At 47.0% G+C, this 19929-nt stretch overlaps 1 protein-coding gene and 1 non-coding gene across 2 annotated transcripts in view; one reads left to right on the top strand and one right to left on the bottom strand.

Moving 5' to 3' along the window:
* Rps6ka2 (ribosomal protein S6 kinase A2) overlaps positions 1-19485 on the bottom strand; it is a 192696-nt gene extending 173211 nt beyond the window's left edge. Inside the window, exons 1-2 of the mRNA XM_051205997.1 lie at positions 19389-19485; positions 15531-15590 (exon numbers count right to left, since the gene is read on the bottom strand). Of these exons, the coding sequence (XP_051061954.1) occupies positions 15531-15590; positions 19389-19451 (123 nt within the window). The 5' untranslated portion in view covers positions 19452-19485. The remainder of the gene's footprint in view (positions 1-15530; positions 15591-19388) is intronic.
* LOC127237761 (small Cajal body-specific RNA 3) lies at positions 294-404 on the top strand. The gene has a single exon (XR_007835874.1). It is a non-coding gene; the product is annotated as a small Cajal body-specific RNA 3 (non-coding RNA).
* Positions 19486-19929: the final 444 nt, after the last annotated feature.

The following is a 19929-nucleotide window of genomic DNA, read 5'->3' as shown; positions in this document are numbered from 1 at the left end:
ATACAATTTCATTGTGTTTTTAATTTGCATTTCTTGAAATGTTAGAGATGCAAGCACCATCTGTGTTCTCCCTTAAAATGTCTTTCCCTCCCCATCAATGGCCCCTCTGTACTCTACAAGCATTCAAAGTCAAGCATTCAAACCTAAATATTTGATACTAGAGATCCTTATACGAATGAGGACATATACCATCTGTCTAAGTCTGAATTACATCACTCGTTATTATGTTTTCTGATTCTATTGGTTCACCTACTAATTGCATCTTTCTGTACAGCTGAATAAAATTCTATTGTGATGGAAGCTGCTGAGCCAACCGTGTAGGCAAACAAGAAAATATCTCTTGTCTGCAGAAGGCAACAATCCTACATAAACATGAGACCTATGGTCATTCTCTTCCATATACTTTTTTTTTAAATTTCTACTTTAAATACTGGTTTTCCTATTATTTAGTTCAATATCTCTGCTGGCAGCATTACCAGATTATCAAGGCAAACAAAAATCAAGTAAAGCTACTTCTCCAACCCATCCACCACCCAACAAATTCCACTGTGTAGAGATACATATTTTCATTATCCGTTCATCAGTTGGTGGACATCTACTCTGCTCCCACGTCCTGGCTACTGTGAATAGAACATCGGTTAATATGGATAAGCAGGTATCTCTGCAGTAGGAGATAATGTCCTTTGAGCCAGAAGTAGTATGGGTGGATCACACCTAAGTTCTGTTTCCAGAAGTTCTGTTTCTAGTTTTCTGAGGGTCTGTCACACGGACATTCACAGTGGCCACACCAGTTTGCATTCCCACCAGCAGTATGTGGTGTTCCCCATCCCCCAGGCCCTGCCAGCATTTTCCATCTTTTTTTGTTTTTTTTGTTTTTTTTTTTTTTAACCCTTAACCATTCTGCCTGGGATATGATAAAGTCTCCGAGTAGTTTCAGTTTGTGTTTCCTTGATGGATAACAATGGATGCATTCCTTCTTCTGAGAACTCTCTATTCAGCTCAACAGCCCAGTTTGTAGTGGAGTTGTTTGCTTTGCTGATACTTAGTTTTACGGTCCTTGTACATCCTAGACATCAGTCCTCTGTCAGATGCATGTATGGCTGGCAAACTTCTCTCCCAGTGTGTAGGCAGCCTCCTGAGTCACTTATCTGGTCCCCTTGCAAAGCAGAAGCTTATTAATTTCATAAAGTTCCACTTGATGACCGTTGGTCCCATTTCCTGGGTGGTCAGAGTCCTCCTCCGGAAGTCTGCATGAGCAGATATTCTTAAGCGTATTCCTTGACGTTTCAGGGTTTCAGACCTAATGTTGAGACTTTTGACCCATTTGGAACTGACTTGCGGGGGATCAAGTTTTACTTTTCTATATGGAGATATCCGGTTTTCCCAACACTGGGAACTATGGCATTTTTTTCTAATGTATTTTTGGCATCTTTGTACATATAATTCAGGTGGCTGCGGGCGAGTGCATTTATATACAGGTCCTCAATTCTACTCCACTGGTCAACGTGCCTGTTTCTGCGCCAACGCCATGTCTGTTTCACAACTAACTTTGCAGTAATTTTAAATTAAGAATAGCAATTCCTCCAGCACAGTTTTTACCATTCAGGGTTGCTTTCACTGTGCTTCCATGTGAATTTTAAGATTTTTTTTTTTTCAATTTCTGTGAAGAATTGCATTGGGATTTGTATGAGACTGCATTGAATCTGTAGATTGATTTTGGTAGATGGCCATTTTCACAGTATTAACCCTACCAATCCATGCACATGGGCAGTCAGTCTCTCCCTCTCCTAGTATTTTCTTCAAATCCTTCAGTGTTAGGCCTGTGTATTTTTGTGGGTTGTGTGGATTTGTTTTGTTTTCTATTGTGAATGGGACTGTTCATCTGATTTCCTTCTCAGTCTATTTGTCATTGGTCATAGAGAGGCAACACAGTATGTTAATGTTGTAACCCACCTCTTTGCTGAAAGCGTTTGTTAGCTCTAGGAGCTTCCTGAGGCCTTTGGGGTCTCTTGACGTCTGCGAACAACTTTAAATTCTTCCTTTCCTATTTGTTTCATCATTCATTTTTTAAAAAACAAGTATCCAGTTGCTCAAACACCATCTGTTGAAAAGATGGTTCTTTCCGTAGTGGAATACCCTGATGTCTGTGTAAAAATCAACTGACCACAAAGTGGGGGGGGGGGGAGTCTCTTCTTGTTTTTTCCATTAGCTGATGTGTTCATTTTCAAGCCAACAGCAAACCGTCTTAATTACTAAATCTCTATGAACGACCTCAACATGCTCAGTACGGCTTTGCCCACTATGTCCTTGCTTTACAAAGTTGTGGCTATGCCAGGCCCTTTGCACTACACATAACATCAAGATTCATTTGGACACGCCTGTGAGAAGACACACTGTGGTCTTGACTTGTGGTACATGGGGTCTTGGGATCTCTCTGAAAAGGCAGTACCTGCACCTGTGAGCTTTCTGAATTCTGACTTGAGAACTTAAAAACAAAGACTATCCAGAGTGGCCACAGATGCTTTCAATCCCAACAGAGAATGAGGACTCTCCTTTCCCTCAACCTCAGCAGAACTGATTGTCAGCTGCTAGGTTGATCGTCCCTCCTCCCAAGCATCTTCCTGATTGCTGAAGACGTTCTCCACTTTCTGACACATTTCTTAACCACTCTTCCATCCTTCCTTTCTTTTTTCCCTCTGTCCAGATCCACAGCCCATTCTTTAACTGGATAATTTATTTTCCTGACTTCTTTATATATTCTAAATAGTAATCTCCTGTCAGACAGATAGCTGGCAAAGATTCTCTCCCATTCTGTAGGCTTCCATTTCACTCAGTTGACTGCTTTCTTGGCTTCACAAAAGCTTTTTAGTTATTTGAGGTCCTGTTTGTCAACTATTGTCCTTAACCCCTGAGTGCAGTCCAATCCGAGAGTCCTTTATGCTGTAGGGTAGTGCCTATGTTTTCTTCTGGCAGGCTCAATGTTTCAGGCTCCAAGTTTTTATTGCCTTGGTTTTTTGTTGTTGCTCTTTTTTGTTCGGTGTGTGTGTGTGCACGCGCGCGTTCACGTGCATGCACAATGGCATACATGCAGAAATCAGGAGACCACTTATGGGAATGTTTCCTTTCTACAATTTGATCCAAGGATCAGACTCAGATAATGAAGCAAGTGCCTTGGCCCTTTGAGCCATCTGTCAGTCCATGAGTATCCTTTATGAAGAATTATTTTCTCCCTCAACATTGTTTTGTAGTTTTCAGTCGGCAAAACTTGTACATATTTTATACTTATTGTTTTGGTAACATTGGGTATTATTAGATGTTATTTTAGGTTCAAACTTTTGTTATCTTTATAAACATAACTGACTTTCCTATATTCACCTTACATCCAGCAACCTTGCCAAACTTCTTAGTCTCGCTAGATTGTTCCAGCTGCCCTGCCTGGGCACAGTGTCAGATCCTTCCAGGGACACCTCAAGTCTCCTGTTCTTGCTGTGGGGTTTCCAAAGTCACTGCCACAAGTGCAGCTTTGTCAAGGCCCGGCCTATCCTGTCATCTGATGACGAATATGACGGCGGTCTTTTCTGGGGCTCCCTGGTTCCTTGCCCATCCTTCATAATGGAGGAGGTCTTGAAGACTTGGGACACCAGGGAAGGCACAGTTAGCCTTAGTGGAGGGGGTCTGGGAGACAGGGGCCCCCAGCTTTCCCTAGGGAAGCTGTCTTCTCTTCTTCAGCTCAGGACATGCACGCCAGGTCCCCTGACTGTCTAAGCAGTGGGTGGTACTTGGCTTCTACCTCTCCTTCAGTCTCTGTAGTTAAGTCTCTGTTGCCTTTTCCTAAACAGCTGCAACAGGGAGGTCTCCCCGATCTCAACCAGAGTGGCTGTCTTTAATATTTACAACCTCCGAGTAGGTCTTTCTCTCCTCACCCAACAGATTCTGTTTTGCATCTTGTGAGAGAATATTTGGGCGCTGGATGGAAGCCCATGCCTCCTGTCCCCGGGGCGGGAGTGGGGTGTTCTTTCAGACCCGACCTTTTCCTGCCCCTTGCCCACACAGTCAAGTCTACTGGAGATGAACTACAGATCAGATCTGGAGACAAATGGGGACTCCCTATATTAGCAACTCTGAAGCTCTAAGCTGGTGGGTGCATAGCCCATACTCAGCTGTGGTCTTTCGTATTCGCCATGATGGTGCTATGTCTGCCATGGCGGACACCACCATGCCATGTGATTTCCTGGCCATGGCGGACACCACCGTGCCATATCGGGCAGCATCCTTCAGGAGGAAGCTTACCTGGTTGCCTTGCTCCATTTAACTGGCTCAAGAAACCCCACCACCTCTTAGATTTCCCTGCTCTTTCTTGTTGTTAGCCATGCTCACAGCTTTCCATACCCCAAGCTAAATCAGAACACCATTTTCCCCTACAAAGTGGAAATAAAGTCCCGGAAGACTAATAAACAGAGGCCCCTGTAATCCATAATTCTGAGATAGTTTTCCACCCTCCATCAGTCTCATCTGCAAATTCAGCATCCTTCCATGGCAACGCCTGAGTCACAGCTCAGAGCCTCACTCTCTAGAGGTCTTTATGAGGTATTCAGCAGATGATGCCGCTTGCTGAAGTTACAGCAGGAAGTCAATGCCTGTCCAACAGGCTTACGATGTATGTATGACTGACTTCCTTAAGGAAGCATGGTGGTACACTGAGAAGGACAAATGGATCTTAACTTTGCCAGTGAAGAGCTTGCGACCCTTCCTAACACAAACACAAGGACCTGAGTTCAGATTTCCAGCACCCATGTAAGACGCTGGGTGCAGTGTTATGAGCCAATCATGCCAGTGTGGAGAAGGTGGAGGCAGGGTTTGCCGGGCAAGCAGTCCAGCGAAACAAAGAGCTCTAGGCGCAGTGAGCAACACTGTCTGAAAAAATCAATGTCAAGAGTAATAAGAGAAGTCAGTCTCTAACCTCCACACACACATGCACACATGTGTGTGTGCACAACACAAACCACTAATCCATTTCACATTGGCATAAAACGTGACACCACAATGCTGCCCATTTGCAAAAGGGGACACTTCCTCCTCGGTTCTGGAAGTGCCCCCCAACTGCTCCTTTGCTTCTAGAATAGACTTCTCTAGTGGCCCTGTGGCTGTGTCCTTGACCTAAAGCAGTGGTTCTCAACCTTCCTGATGCTGCAACCCTTTAATACAGCTCTTCATGTTGTGGTGACCCCCAACCATAAAATTATTTTCATTGCTACTTCATGTCTGTAATGTAATGATCTGGTATGTGGGGTATATAATAGGTGGCCCCTACGAAAGGGTCCTTTGACCTCCCCAAAGGGGTTGCCACCCACGGGTTGTGAACCCATGCTCTAAAAGGTTATGGGGAAGGCTGCTGCTACAGCAATCAAGCTATAAAACATCCCTCTGATTGCTTCACTCACTGCTAAGGGAAATGTGGCCCAGGCTCTGAGAGTAACACGGCATGCTGTGTTTTACTCTCTCTGTTGATCTGGTAACTGGAACACTCCCTGACAGCAGGGACAGGGATTTACCAGGTCCAGGCTTGTGTGGATGGAGGGTGACTCTGAGTCTTAGGGCCCTGCTGTCTTGAATAGTGTCCTGCCAGATGTTGAAACTGGTTCCCCCTCAGTGGTTAAGTCTGGGGCACAAGAAGAGCCTTTGGATTCACCCTGTAGCCCCCACCCTGTCTCGCCTTTCCACAGAACTCTGCCGCCCACGGTGATCTTGTTTAGGGGGTGTTTACTTGGGAGGGTATGAAGGACAGACCTGCCGGAAGAATGTTTGTGTAGTACTTATTAGGAAACCACAGGTGCTGAGCACATACCAAGTGCACCATAGCTTGGTAGATAGCTGTTGGAAGAATAATACAAGGGGGACTTAGAAGACAGGTTGGTCGATATTGTGTGTGTGTGTGTCAGGTTGGTTGATATTGTGTGTGTGTCTGGGTCTGTGTGTATGTGTGTGTTCTGTGTCTGTGTCTGTCTGTGTGTCTCTGTGTGTGTGTCTGTCTGTGTTTGTGTGTCTGTCTGTCTGTGTGTGTCTGTGTGTGTGTGTGTGTCTGGGTCTGTGTGTATGTGTGTGTTCTGTGTCTGTGTGTCTCTGTCTGTGTGTATCTGTGTGTGTGTGTCTGTCTGTGTGTGTGTGTCTGTCTGTCTGTGTGTGTCTGTGTGTGTGTGTCTGGGTCTGTGTGTATGTGTGTGTTCTGTGTCTGTGTTTGTCTGTGTGTGTCTGTGTGTGTGTCTCTGTGTGTATGTATCTGTCTGTGTGCATGTCTGTCTGTCTGTGTGTGTGTGTGTGTCTCGGTCTGTGTGTATGTGTGTGTTCTGTGTCTGTGTCTGTCTGTGTGTCTCTGTGTGTGTGTCTCTCTGTGTGTGTATCTGTCTGTGTGCATGTCTGTCTGTGTGTGTCTGTGTGTGTGTGTGTGTGTGTCTGGGTCTGTGTGCATGTGTGTGTTCTGTGTCTGGGTCTGTCTGTGTGTCTCTGTGTGTGTGTCTCTGTGTGTGTGTGTGTGTGTGTGTCTGGGTCTGTGTGTATGTGTGTGTTCTGTGTCTGTGTTTGTCTGTGTGTGTCTGTGTGTGTGTCTCTGTGTGTATGTATCTGTCTGTGTGCATGTCTGTCTGTCTGTGTGTGTGTGTGTCTCGGTCTGTGTGTATGTGTGTGTTCTGTGTCTGTGTCTGTCTGTGTGTCTCTGTGTGTGTGTCTCTCTGTGTGTGTATCTGTCTGTGTGCATGTCTGTCTGTGTGTGTCTGTGTGTGTGTGTGTGTGTCTGGGTCTGTGTGCATGTGTGTGTTCTGTGTCTGGGTCTGTCTGTGTGTCTCTGTGTGTGTGTCTCTGTGTGTGTGTGTGTGTGTGTCTGGGTCTGTGTGTATGTGTGTGTTCTGTGTCTGTGTCTGACTGTGTGTGTCTGTGTGTGTGTCTCTGTGTGTGTGTATCTGTCTGTGTGCATGTCTGTGTGTGTGTCTGTGTGTGTGTGTGTCTGGGTCTGTGTGCATGTGTGTGTTCTGTGTCTGTGTCTGTCTGTGTGTGTCTGTGTGTGTGTCTCTGTGTGTGTGTATCTGTCTGTGTGCATGTCTGTCTGTGTGTGTCTGTGTGTGTGTGTGTGTGTGTCTGGGTCTGTGTGCATGTGTGTGTTCTGTGTCTGTGTCTGTCTGTGTGTGTCTGTGTGTGTGTCTCTGTGTGTATGTATCTGTCTGTGTGCATGTCTGTCTGTGTGTGTGTGTGTCTGTGTGTGTGTGTGTGTCTGGGTCTGTGTGCATGTGTGTGTTCTGTGTCTGTGTGTCTCTGTCTGTGTGTATCTGTGTGTGTGTGTCTGTCTGTGTGTGTCTGTCTGTCTGTCTGTGTGTGTCTGTGTGTGTGTGTGTGTCTGGGTCTGTGTGCATGTGTGTGTTCTGTGTCTGTGTCTGTGTGTGTGTGTGTGTGTGTGTGTGTGAAAGTGTGCATGCAAGTATGCACAAGTGAGTAAAACAGGAAGGCAGGGATGGAAGGAGGAAAAGAACAGACTTGTGGCTTGAGAGGTGGGAGGCCCCAGGGTGTCCAGAGTTGTGCCTGTGGATACAGGAGACTTTTTACTGCTCCATGATGGTGAGAAAACACTTTCTTGTTACATTGTTACATTTGCCTGTTCGTTTGAACTATACACTTATCTTGTTACATTGTTACATTTGCCCGTTAGTTTGAACTATTCACTTAAGTGTCTGAGCTCACAGAGTCTGACCCTGAAGAATGATAGTCACAGCTTGCTGGTGTTTCTCTCCCATGTGTTAATACAGACTCTGTCTCACAAAATGCTCAGGAAATACTTGTAGATTTGCTTGTCGAGTGGCCCGGACCTCATCTGCCATTGCTCTAGTGGACTAATCATGGATAAGAGGCAGATGGTAACCAAGGCAGCTGAAGCTCAGCCATGGTTCACCCTGAGAGAACGCTGGGCCACAAAACCGTTTGGCAGTGGTTGGCTCTTTTGCATGTGCTTGGCACTCGTGTGTTTTGATTCTGCATTCTGAGGGAAAAATGTGCCTTTCTGATTTGTTAGAGATTGCCATAACTCACACCATTTGCAAAGACTTCGTTTCTACCCCCGAACTGCAGGTGTGCTGAGCGTGAGCCAGTGAAAGACTGAATTTTCTAGTGGCTTCTTTATGTCCCACCAAAGCTCAGCACTATCAACAGAAGGAAGTCTACTTGACTGAAAATACTTCTACATGTACAGACAGACAGGCAGACACACACACACACACACACACACACACACACACACACACACACACACACACGGCTTCCCTGGCCATAATTATTCAAATTATCTGTTTGGGATGAATAAATATTCCTGTAATTCAATATTTCACTTATTACACAGAAAGAGAGATAGTCCAAACACCGAGGAAGGAGCTAATTTTTGAAAGAACGTCCCAGCTAAGGTCCTCTGCAGTGTTATGTATGTATATACTGAAAAGGGAACTAAGGTAGGATTATTATTATTGCTATTATTATTAATACTATTTTAAAAGAGGTGTTAAAAAAATGAGAGAACCCTATACGAGGACTCAGTGTCTGAGCTCATACTCATACAACCTCAACTATGCGGTGGGACCTCTGCAGGACCAGCTCTGTGACAGGCCTGTTTCACAGGGCATGGAGCTCATGGCGGGGCCTCAGAAGACCGTGACCCCACCCTGGGAACCATCCTTCTCTCTTCTGTATGAGATGTAGGAAGATAAGAGAGACCGGGGCACGGACCACTTGTGTATCACAAGATCTCTGTGTCACCAGAAGTGTGAAAAGTGTGGTAATATTATCTATGATTTATTAAAGCTTGGCCTGAGGGAACAGAAAGTAAAGCCAGCCACACTAGTTAGCTATAGCCAAGCTACACATTTAATACCAGGATTCCATCGGTGGAGCACGGGACTCTTAATCCCAGGGTCGTGGGACTGTGCCTTATATTGGGTGATACGTGGGGACAGAGCTGTCTGTCCTGCCTGGTCCCTCTGCCCTTTAGTCCCAAACAAACCCCCAGAGGCTCGCATAAAGTATGAACTGTTCGGCCTATTGCTCAGGCTTATCACTAACAAGCTCTTAAAACTTAAACTAACCCATGATTCTTATCTATGTTTAGGCAGGTGGGCTTGGTACCTTTCCTCAGTGAGGCGTTCTCATCTTGCTTCCTCTGAATCTGCCTGGCGACTCTGTCTCTGCCTTTCGTCTTCCCAGAATCCTCCTAGTCTGATAGTCCTACCTCTACTCCCTGCCTGGCTACTGGCCAATCAGCATCTTATTAAACCTATACAAGCTGCAAGCCTATCAACCCACATCACAAAAGGCCCGAACAGAGGAAGCTCTGAGACACCGTATGACCCAGTCACCAACAATCTAGTCTCCATATTAGGTGCAAGGCAATCAAGAGACAGTAGGTACCATCTTGGTGGAAAGAGCAATAAAAACATTCCCTCCTTGGCCGGGTTGCTGCTGTAAGATTCCCCCCCCCCCCACTTCCCAGGGCCCAAGAAAAGGGAGTGGTGTAACCCAGAAGCACACTGACAGACAGTGTGTCTGTCATCGCACTCCTTGTCCCTCTCTGCAGTCAGAATGTCACCCTGCTGCTCATCGGGGGCTTCTGTGACCCCCGTGCTAAGCCCGGGGACAACGAAGGTCCTGCGACTCTTCTTCGTGCTGAAACTGTGACTCTTACACGTGACTCTGTGCTTTGACAAGGCCATCTCCCTATTCCCCAGAGAACGTGTTTTCATGCTGTTTCACCCACACAAGTCACTGCCTGGTGCACGGCCGCCAGGGCTGCAGTGAAGCATGCTAGCACTGGTGCTGATGCAAGTTTCCAGGTTTGTCCAGCTGTTGTGGACACCACCGCCTCCACCTGGATGTCTCATATCATAGAACCCTCCATCTGGTGCGCCCAGTCTGAGAGCCCTGCTAACTGCCTGAATGGTCCATCTGTGTTCATTATGCTTCATGGGGACCACGAATGTCTAACTTCCCGCTATAAAAGCAGAAAGATAAGGATGTCAGGCTGAACCCCCTCTATTTGCCCATCCTAGATGAGCAACATCATCCAAAGCAGAAAGGACAACCCAGGGAGGGGGCAGATGTCCTGGATGGCAAGAGCTACATGCTTTGTCAGCTGTGTTTGTGTTGAATAACCGTCATGTCAGTTTAGGTTGCAAATTCATACGCAGCCCCTCGTTTTTTTTTTTTTGCCTCAGTAAACGTCCGCGTTCCATGAAGCCATTGTCACTCATGCGAGCTCACAGTGAGCTTGAATGGAGGGGACTCTGTAGCTTGGCCAAATTTGTCTTTTTCTAAGAAGCACTGTGTGTACTAATGTTTTATAGGGCCCATGTAAGCATTAACACAACTCTGACTAACAGGCAAAGAGCTGTAAGACTTGCAAATGCAGGGAGGCTGGGAGAGTCACTGGAGCAAATGTATTGCCCCTGGAGATCCCACGGGTTGTCTGAACAGATTATGTAACATAATAACCAGGACTTGGGAGAGTGTCTTATTAATCTTTCAAAGCTATTAACTATCTCTTTAAACTGTAATTGCATCGCTCTTAATTGCTTTATTAGTTCCTAAGCTTCATTATTCATCTTGTCTCATTCCTATTCAGTTGCAGTTTTTGTTTTTATCCTTTCTCCTCTTTTCTTCAACGTGAAAGGTAATCTCTCTGTCTCTTGGTTCCAAAGACAGGAAAGGGGACATGCTGGCTCCACACAGACCTGCACAGGGCCGGCCTTACTTTTGAAACTACCACTGGTGCCTGGACCATGTCCAGGCCTTGATGACAGACACCCTTGTGCTAGCTCTCCCCTCTGGCACCTTGGTGTCCCCTGACTCATGGCCTTCCTACCACTTCCTCACCGAGCTAGTCACAGCATGGTCAGAGAGAGATGTGCTCAGGAGCTCATCAATGATCTGCCCTCAAACCTCAGGGACACCTAGAGAGGGGGCAGTTCCAGAATCTTCCCTGGCCTGGGAAGTGGTGCTGCCTGCCTCATCCTCCTGGCTGGCTCTGGGCATCGGTGAGAGCCCCGCCCCAGCAGCCTCCTGCAGACTGAAGCTGGCAGCCTCAGCACCCACTCACTATAGACATTTCCTGTGCTGCCATCAAAACTGGGCGGCAGGGGGGGAGCAATGTAACATTATCGGAGACAGGAAACGGTGCTCTGAGATGATTAATGAGCCCAAGCCCTTTTAAAAACACATCCGCGTGACAAATGCTAGCGTTTTTTTTTTTTTTTTCCCACATATTTTCCCCCGTGAAATAAAAGCTTGCCTAAAAACCATCTAAACATCTGGCACTTCCTGGTGACTGAAAAGCTGACAAAATGGCACAGGAGCCTGGTGTAGTGCCACGCTTAGCAGTTTTATGAGGTATCTCTGTTCAAATGTTCCACCCCAATGCCAGTAACACTCGGTGCTCCACCTGTCCCTTCCTCCCCACCCATGGCCCAGGAGGTACTGACTGGTAAAGAGTTAACGGCATCCATAGCTGCATCCCTCATGCCCCGCCTCCCACATGGATGAATAAGGGCACGATTTCTGGATTGCATGCCATCGTGGTGGGTGAAGGACACAATGAGTACTCTGCAGCAAAGTCCAGACAATGGGGTGACCACTGATAAATGTGTTCAGTTAACCCTGAGAGGCAACGCACGTGCAGTCAACGGGGGACCTCCTCAGGCTTCTCCCTCTGCAAGGCAATCTCAGCCGAGCAATACATTTTGCTGTTTGCATTAATGCTCTTGCAAATCACAACTTCCCATCCCTCCAGCCTGCTCACTACACACAGCCTTCAGAAGGAAACAGGAGAGTCTCAAAGTTGCACCTTATCAAGTACAAAGCTGTTGCCTCTGATTCCGTCTGAGCCTACACTCTGCTCTCTGCTGAGCCCCTCAAATGCACCCTCAGGGAAATGACTCACAGAGAATCTACTGATTCAGTGATTCGGTTCTGTTGTTGAGAATACAATAGATGCCCGTTTTGTAGATACCACGTGGAATCAGAGTAAAGCTTCCCTCCTAGGAGTTTATAACACAAACCCCCTACATGCAACCCAGTTTCTCTAGAAAGAAAACCTCTCCTTCAATGACAGTGAGGGGAAAACTAGCTGTGTTAACTCAAATTCAGCAGCAGACTTCTTGACCTATTTTCAATGTTTATGTTGGAACTTCCCTGGGATTGGGCAGAGTCATGGCACCTGATACAGTTAGACAAAACTTACATGGGAAAATGTTTAGACACGGAACATCCAACATGTTCTATACTTTTAAAAGAAAAATTCTCCATTTTAAAAAGCCTCCTAGAGCCGGAGAGTTGGTTTGGCAGGCCAGAGTGTATACTGCTCCTAGAGAGAGCCAGAGTTGGGTTTCCAGCACTCTGGTCAGGTGGTTCACAACCACCTGTAACTCGGGCTCCAAAGGATCTGATGCCCTCTTCTGGCATCTGTGGAAATTAAACTGATATGAACAGCTCTGCACACAGCCAGACACACATGCATGCACGTAGTTAAAAATAAAACTAAGGCCAGAAGTGGCAGTGCATGTCTTCCATCTCAGCACTTGGGAGACAGAGTAGGCAGACCTCTGTAAATCTGAGCCCCACCTACACTACACAGGGAGATCCAGGCCAAGGATACACAGTGAGATCGATCTCAAAAAAAAAAAAAAAAAAAAAAAAAAAAAAAAAGCAGCCACCTCAATTAAGGTTATTCCAAGGAGGAACAGTTTCAATGTCCATCCAACACTCTCTAGGGCAAGCCGGTGATGAGAGATGTCATTCTGTAAATATGTTTCTCTTATTGGCTAATGAATAAAGCACTGTTGGCCAATAGGAAAGCAAGATAGGCGGGACTAGGAGACAAGGAGGAGAGAGGAAGTAATAAGGAGGGGTCAAGAGAGGTCTGGGCCTCTCTCCGGTAAGATGAGTCCACATGGAAATGCTTAGATTAATAGAAAGGGGTTGATACTTAAGACAGAGCTAGCTGATAAGAAACTAATAACTGGCCAACAGAATTATATAAAATACAGCATCTCTGTGTGTTATTTGGGGCTGGTGTGACGGTGGGACAAGCCCTGCAGGGAAACTACTCCTTACAGCATGGTGCTTCACCTGCGGACATGATTTTTTATTAATTTTTCCACAATCAGATAACTATCTGTTACTATCACATGTTCACTGGCAAAGATGAAACTTTTGGTACTTAGTTTGTAGCCATAAATCCTTTACTTTAGAAAACCTTGCAGATTGTGCTCTCAAGGCCAAGGATGGGTAAAGAATTGCATGATTTTGTCAAGCAGCAGTCAACCATACAGAACATCAAATGCAGAGTCAATGGAAAACTACATGCTGCTTTTCAATGTCATCGTCTATCAGAAACATTAAATGAACAAGTGATTTCTGCAGTAATTACCAACCCACAAACAATGTAGATGCCCCCGAGTGTCAGCGGCGCACCCTACACATACCCCTGCACTGCGTATGGAGCAACCCCTTTATTCACAACAGACTTGAACACTCTGATTTCCCATCACCCAGTCCAGGTAACCAACAGGAAATAATTTCCAGTACCTCATTTCCATTATCAAAACAACATACATAAAAGCTGAGTGTGTTCACTGCAATGTGTACAGATCCATGTCTAGATTCCCTTAGGAAGTGCTAAGAATAAGTCTGTGGCGACTGTAACCACGGCGCTAAAGAAGCTGAGGCAGGGGGATCACGGGCCTCCAGAACTGTGGGACAGGATCTGTCATTTATGAGCCACTGAGCTGCTGCTACTTTGTTGTAACGGTTCAGATGAGCTAATGCACCACGATGCTCAATCTCAATGCTCCACACGGGACTCCAAAATGAGCCACCATCTGCCACATCTGCACTAACATGCCGCTGCCGCCGACTGCCACAGTTGCAAAGACAGTGCCACAGACGCTGTCTCCAGAAGCCAACTCCGCTCCTTTCACTAATGCATCGCGACACCCCAGAAAGAAAGCTCCCACTTGCTCCTGCAAGAAGCAGGCTAAAGTGGGTCATCCACACCACAGCCTACCTCGGCTCTCCCTACCTACTGGGCTATGTGCATACAGTGAAGGTTTCCAGGAGCAGAGCTTTCACCAGAGTGTAGCAAGGCCTTGTTAAAGTAACAGCTGGAGCCCTCGTGAGTCTTGGGCCCTGATATTTTGGTGGAGGAGAAACCTCCCTTCATTGCCCCACAACTTGGCAAGGATCCAATCAAATACACATCTTCTCGGGAAAACCCTTAGTTTATGTCGCATTAACCTCTGCTGTCTGGCCCTGCCCAGAGCTATGCCTGCTGCCCAGGGACGCATGGGTTCACAGCCAAGCTGACATTCTGTCACTTCAAAGTTGTAGAGAGAGCGCTGAGCTCCAAAACCCCGAGACAGAAGGGAAGGTAGCCAGGCAAAGGTGAGGCCGCTTGATGGCATCCCCCCCCCCAACTGACCAACAGGCTGCTTCATGCAGTCCTGCAACCTGGAGGCCCAGAGCAGACAATTGCACTGGCACGCTCAGGTTAGGATGCTGCAGCTCTCAGGCTGTATCGGGCCAGCAATGCCCACCAATCCAGAGCTGTGGACCTGACAACAGCTGTGGTTCTTGCTGGCCCCTGGCTGAGTATACTGACAGTACTCGCCCGGTCTTGCTAGTTTTGTCAACCTTCCACAGCGCGAGCCATCTTTGACAGAATTTCCTTTTTCTATGTGCAGGATATAAGGTTGACCTCTACTGTCTAATGTCTCCCTGGCCTCTACGTCACCAGTGTAGCCGGGACACCGTCACAGTGCTGACGTCTAAGCTAGGTCCCAGATGTCTGGATAACAGGCTCCTAGGGAGCACGGGAGCTGAAAGACACAGCTAGTAACAGCTGTGCTTTTCTTGGTCTAGGTGTTTCACTGCACTCCAGGGCACCAGCCCCCAGAGACGACCATCCCATCTTCTTTACCTCCAGCATCATTTTCCTGCACTGCTCTTCACTGACCTTGTGGCATTGCCCCTCAACTGCCCCCATTTGGGTCTCCTCTTGGCCCATGCCTCTGGAAAGGCAACCCCAAGGACGAACCACTTCCCAGGATCCTGTGGCTTGCTTGCACACACACAAAGCCTTTCAAGAGCTATGTTACATAATCCCCGGCAGGCAGAGTCATTTCCTATACTCCTGTACCTCTGCCAGTATTTCTCACACCTGCCTTAGCTGTCAGCAGCGAGCCAGGACTCTCCCAAGACAAAGACTGTCCTTGGCTTGTGTTTGTCCTTACTGTGTTAGACTGTTTCTTCTGAGGGACATACTAACAAAAGACTCACACAATCATACATGTGCACATGTATGTTTATATTTGCAGGTTGACAGACACCTCACTAAAATGACTACTCATGGGCCATTACTTTAAACTTTCATATGTCTCTCTATCCTATCTTTCATGTCCAATCTCCCAGCCAAAAAAAAAAAAAAAAAAAAAAAAAAAAAAAGACATAGTTACTTCTTCTGTGGCATCTTCTGGGGTGGGCTCTGTGTCCAGGCTGAGTTCCTCCTCCGTGGTCTGACAACAAAGACATAGGTTAATGTGGTTAGCATCTCAGAATGGGTGTCAATAGTTTCATAAGCATAATCGGCACAATTGTAACATTGTAACTAGCTTGGAAGGAGTTGCAGTCTGTGTCTCGGTAACATTGTAACTAGCTTAGTAGGAGTTGCAGTCTGTATACTCACAATTGTAACATTGTAACTAGCTTGGTAGAAGTTTTAGTCTGCATCTTGACAGGCACAATTGTAACATTGTAACTAGCTTAGTAGGAGTTGCAGTCTGTATTTCGGAAAGGTGCAATTGTAACATTGTAACTAGCTTGGTGGGAGGTGCAGTCTGTGTCTGGGATCGCTTGCATCTAAACAGTGGAACACTCAGTATTGCAGACAGGTGTTTTACATCCAGGCAGTGTCTAAAGTCACAAACTGCTTAACCAGTGAATATGTAACTTCCAGCACAATCCAAGAGAGGAGACATTTACACAGCCTTCAGCCAGCAAGAGGTAGGAGGTAACCTTATATGAAGCTCCAAGCATCAGTCTGGTGCGGAGGGAGAGACAGACAGCAAATGCATCTGCAATCATTCTTATTTGAGTGGAACAAACCAGTCTTGTTTTAATTCTGGAGGAAGAATTGTATTTCTGTGGTTTTGATTTTTCAGAAACTGTCTTGTGGAAACTCTCGCCTCCTGAAATTTGCTATATAAACATGTCTAGTCTCAAAGCATTCTTCCCGCCTCTGCCTCCTGGGTTTTGGGATTACAGGTATGTGCCACCAAGCCCAGCTTGGAAGCATTAATTAAATTGTAGACAGTAAAGTTCTGGGCTCACAAAGGCCACAAACAGCATCTGTGTAGCTCAGGGGTTAAACGGGGGGGTGGGGGTGGGTGGGGGGTGACTGCTAGGATGGCCTGCTCCTCGATTCAGAAAGGTGACAGCCCCTTCCACCTTGAGAATCAGAGAGAACTCAATGAGACATTCCCACCTATCACCTGCTCTGGTGTGCTCTGATGCTCCAGGTTAGCTGCTGATTACTAAGCCAGCAGCCATACTGGGTTAGAAACCACACTAACTTGATCGTGTGCCACCAGGGGATCATGGTAGATTTGTATGGTTTGAAAACCAAGATTTTTTTTCTTTTTCTAATGCACTGTGACATCCCAGAAAGCTCACGCTTGCTCCTGAAAAAGGAAGATTAAAACAAGTCAGCCAAACCTCACAGATGGCCTCACACACTGGCTCTGTTCTTGCCCCTTACCTTCTCTTTAGAGCATGACTGTGGCCACTGGACCCTGCTGAGAGTCATGCTGGTGATGTGTGACTTTAGCCAGTGAGTGCCACTCACACAACACCCTTCTTTCCCCTTCATGCTGGACTCTTCAGGTTTTCTCTAGAATCTCCGATTTAACTACCATGTTTTGTTACCCCACTCATGGGTTATCCAAAACTAATTCATAGTATCACAATTAGTGTCCTTGGATAGCCAATGGGTTTCCCTAGTCTCTGTGCTGGAAAGTTGTTCTACTTCAGCTGGCCTCGGATTCCTAGGTTTCTTATGACTGTGGACACGAGAGCAACTTGGGAGAAGGAAACAAGTGTAGCTGTGGTAGGCCAAAAGAAGGATCCGGAAGCACTGATGTCCAGCCAGTGATGTTAACTGTGTTGCACAGATATCCCTATCCATGCAAGGTCAGACTCCAGGTGTGTCCCACCCAGCTGTGCCCACCATCTGGATCTGTGAGTTAGTTATTTTAGTAACACAGGACATAACCTGGGCAAAACGAGACAATAAAGTCAGCTTTGGCGTGCTGTGACCCAGGGACATCACACTTGAGGACACAGAAGGTTCCTCAAGAGCTGGACATGCCGTCCTTCCAGCATTTGGACTTTGAGCCTTCTATGGAAACGACTCTATAGGTTTTCCTTGGTTCCACTAACAATTTAATGCCCCATCCTAACTCTGCGTACTCCACAAGTTTGCTGTTCTGGAGAACTCACCAGGAAACCTGAGGAAATGTCTTCTTTAGCCCATCTGAGTCTCCCCACAGCATCAGAGAAACTAACCACAGACACTCACAATCCTCTCCCCTGCAGTGCAGCAGGGCAGGGAAGGTGCTGTCAACTCTGTGTCAAGAAGTTGGATTTGCAAGTTTTCTTGGGTCACGACATAGCTTTATAATTGTATGAGTCTGCCTGTGGCTAGTCTATTCCTGGTCTACTTCAGAAATACTTTAAACGCAAGCTGATCTTAGGCGCCTCTGTCCTGGCAATAGCACCGGACTCCGAATTCGGGCAGCTCTCAACATTTTCTTCATTCGAGCCTATCCCCATCACTCCAGTTCTCACCCAGAAAAGAGCTCTCTGTTCAAGAAGACAGGTGGATGGATACCAGACCACAAACCATGGGGTCATTTGCAGGAAATAAGAAAATATCTGCTCTTGTCTTTTGTTCATTCATTAGTTGGATTTTTAGAAGAATCAAATACCTCTCAAGGGAAAAAAATAAAATAAAATAGGCTTGAGTTGTCATCTGAGAAATGAGTGGCTTTGTCTTCAACTGCCAGGCAGCATCAAGTACCAGCAAAGTAATCGGCAGTGGCAGAGCTGAGTGTCGTCCTCATTCACCAAGGCAACTCCCTTGTACCAACACTCAGACTGCTCTGGCTACAAGATGCACCACACAGTATCTGAGAAAGAATCTAATCCCCATGTAATAGCAACACCTACTCCAAACACCTAAACATTTTAGACTTATGTATTTTTTTAAATTTGGTTTCTGTCTCTCTGTCAGTCTCTTGTCTGTCTCTCTGTCTGACTCTCTCTCTCTCTCTCTCTGTGTGTGTGTGTGTGTGTGCGTGTGTGTGTGTGTGTGTGTAGATGTCAGAAGGCAACTTTCAGTGTTCAGTTCTTTCCTATCACCCCATGAATTTAGGAACTCAGGCCATCAGACTTCACAGAAAACACCTTCACCCACTGAAGGATCTTACAAGCCCTATTCCAGGCATTTTTATGGGAGTCTAGCTGCTGAGAAAGTCTTCAAAGTAAAACACCAGAGAAGCTGTCTTCTGAAGCAGAATCATTCAGTTTAAAGGTTTATTTACGTGAATGCCTCCATATCACTGTGAAATGAAAGCAGTCAGCATGGAGTTTGTAAGTGTAACCTCGGTTTGTGGTATTTAGGAGCCTGTAAAAATTAGCCATTTTAATCTGCAATTTTGGCTGCTCTTGACACAGTGCATGTACATCTAAGGGCCCTGTCAATCTCAACAACTTTGGAAAACTTCCCTCTCTGGAAAGGTCTGACACTAATGGAGCAAATGAAATTCCTGGCAACAGAGGCTTCCACATCCCCAGGAGGAAGCGTCTCAGCGTCTTCCCCGCCGCAGCCCCAACATTGAGACATCCAGCTCTCATTTCTAGCGGCTGGCTGCTCTCCCTGAGGGCGGGACCCTTCAGGTCAGCTCTGCCCGTTTTCTGTTCCTTCCAGCCTAGCTGGTCGCTCTCTGCAGCAAAGGGAGGTCTAGAACACTTGTTGAAAACAAAGCAAACCAGTGCCAACTAGTTGACAAGAGCAGTACTTCCGAGCCCAGGGCACACGGCAGGGCGTGCTGAAGGTGCCCTTAGCAGCAACGCTTGTCTTCTGCGTGTTCCACACGTGCACTAACCCCACACACACTACCCGGGCACACATGTGTACACGTCTATGTGGCCACACATGTGAAATGTGGGCATATCTCTGCCACGCTGACAGTCCGTTTGCTACAGTGCGGAGGGGGCGGTGTGGGGCAGCGCACGCTTCCCTCCTTTCTACGCACCTCTATCTCCATGGGTTCCACCTCGATCCTCTTCCATAATTCCAGCAGCTGTGCGATCGGCATCTCCTAAACTTTCCTTCTCTTCCAATCGAGTGTGAGTGTCGATAGTGAGAAAGGGAACAGACGCAGGCAACCAGGCAGCCGGAGGATCGGCTGACAGGATGCCAGAGGCTGGGGGCGGGGGGCGGGGGGCGGCAGGCCAGGCTGGAGTGGACGGTGGGGAGGAGCACTCAGTGCGAGCTCCTGGGCGGGTGAGGGTCCTGAGGTCTTCCGTAGTGAGGCTGCTCCCCAGCCTCATCGGCGGGCTGCAGCACCGCCACAGCAGCAGCGAGCAAGGCCGGGAGACTGCAGCTGTGTCTGGTGCCTCTCACAGAGTAAAAGCTTTGCCTGCAGCCTCCAAGTGCTTCCCTGCCTCCCGGTTACGCTGCCACTCTGCTCCCTCCCCTCACTACTTTACCTTAATTGGCTCTAAATGAGGGTGAAAGTTGAGTCTGAGGATGCTGCTGCCATAGAAACTGCTTAGCAACCGAGGACCAGGGAG

This window comes from Phodopus roborovskii, unplaced genomic scaffold (genome assembly GCF_943737965.1).
Source record: "Phodopus roborovskii unplaced genomic scaffold, PHOROB, whole genome shotgun sequence".
Classification (NCBI taxonomy): Eukaryota; Metazoa; Chordata; class Mammalia; order Rodentia; family Cricetidae; genus Phodopus; species Phodopus roborovskii.
Note: the sequence above shows the minus strand (reverse complement) of the source record. Positions and strands in the feature narration are given on the sequence as shown.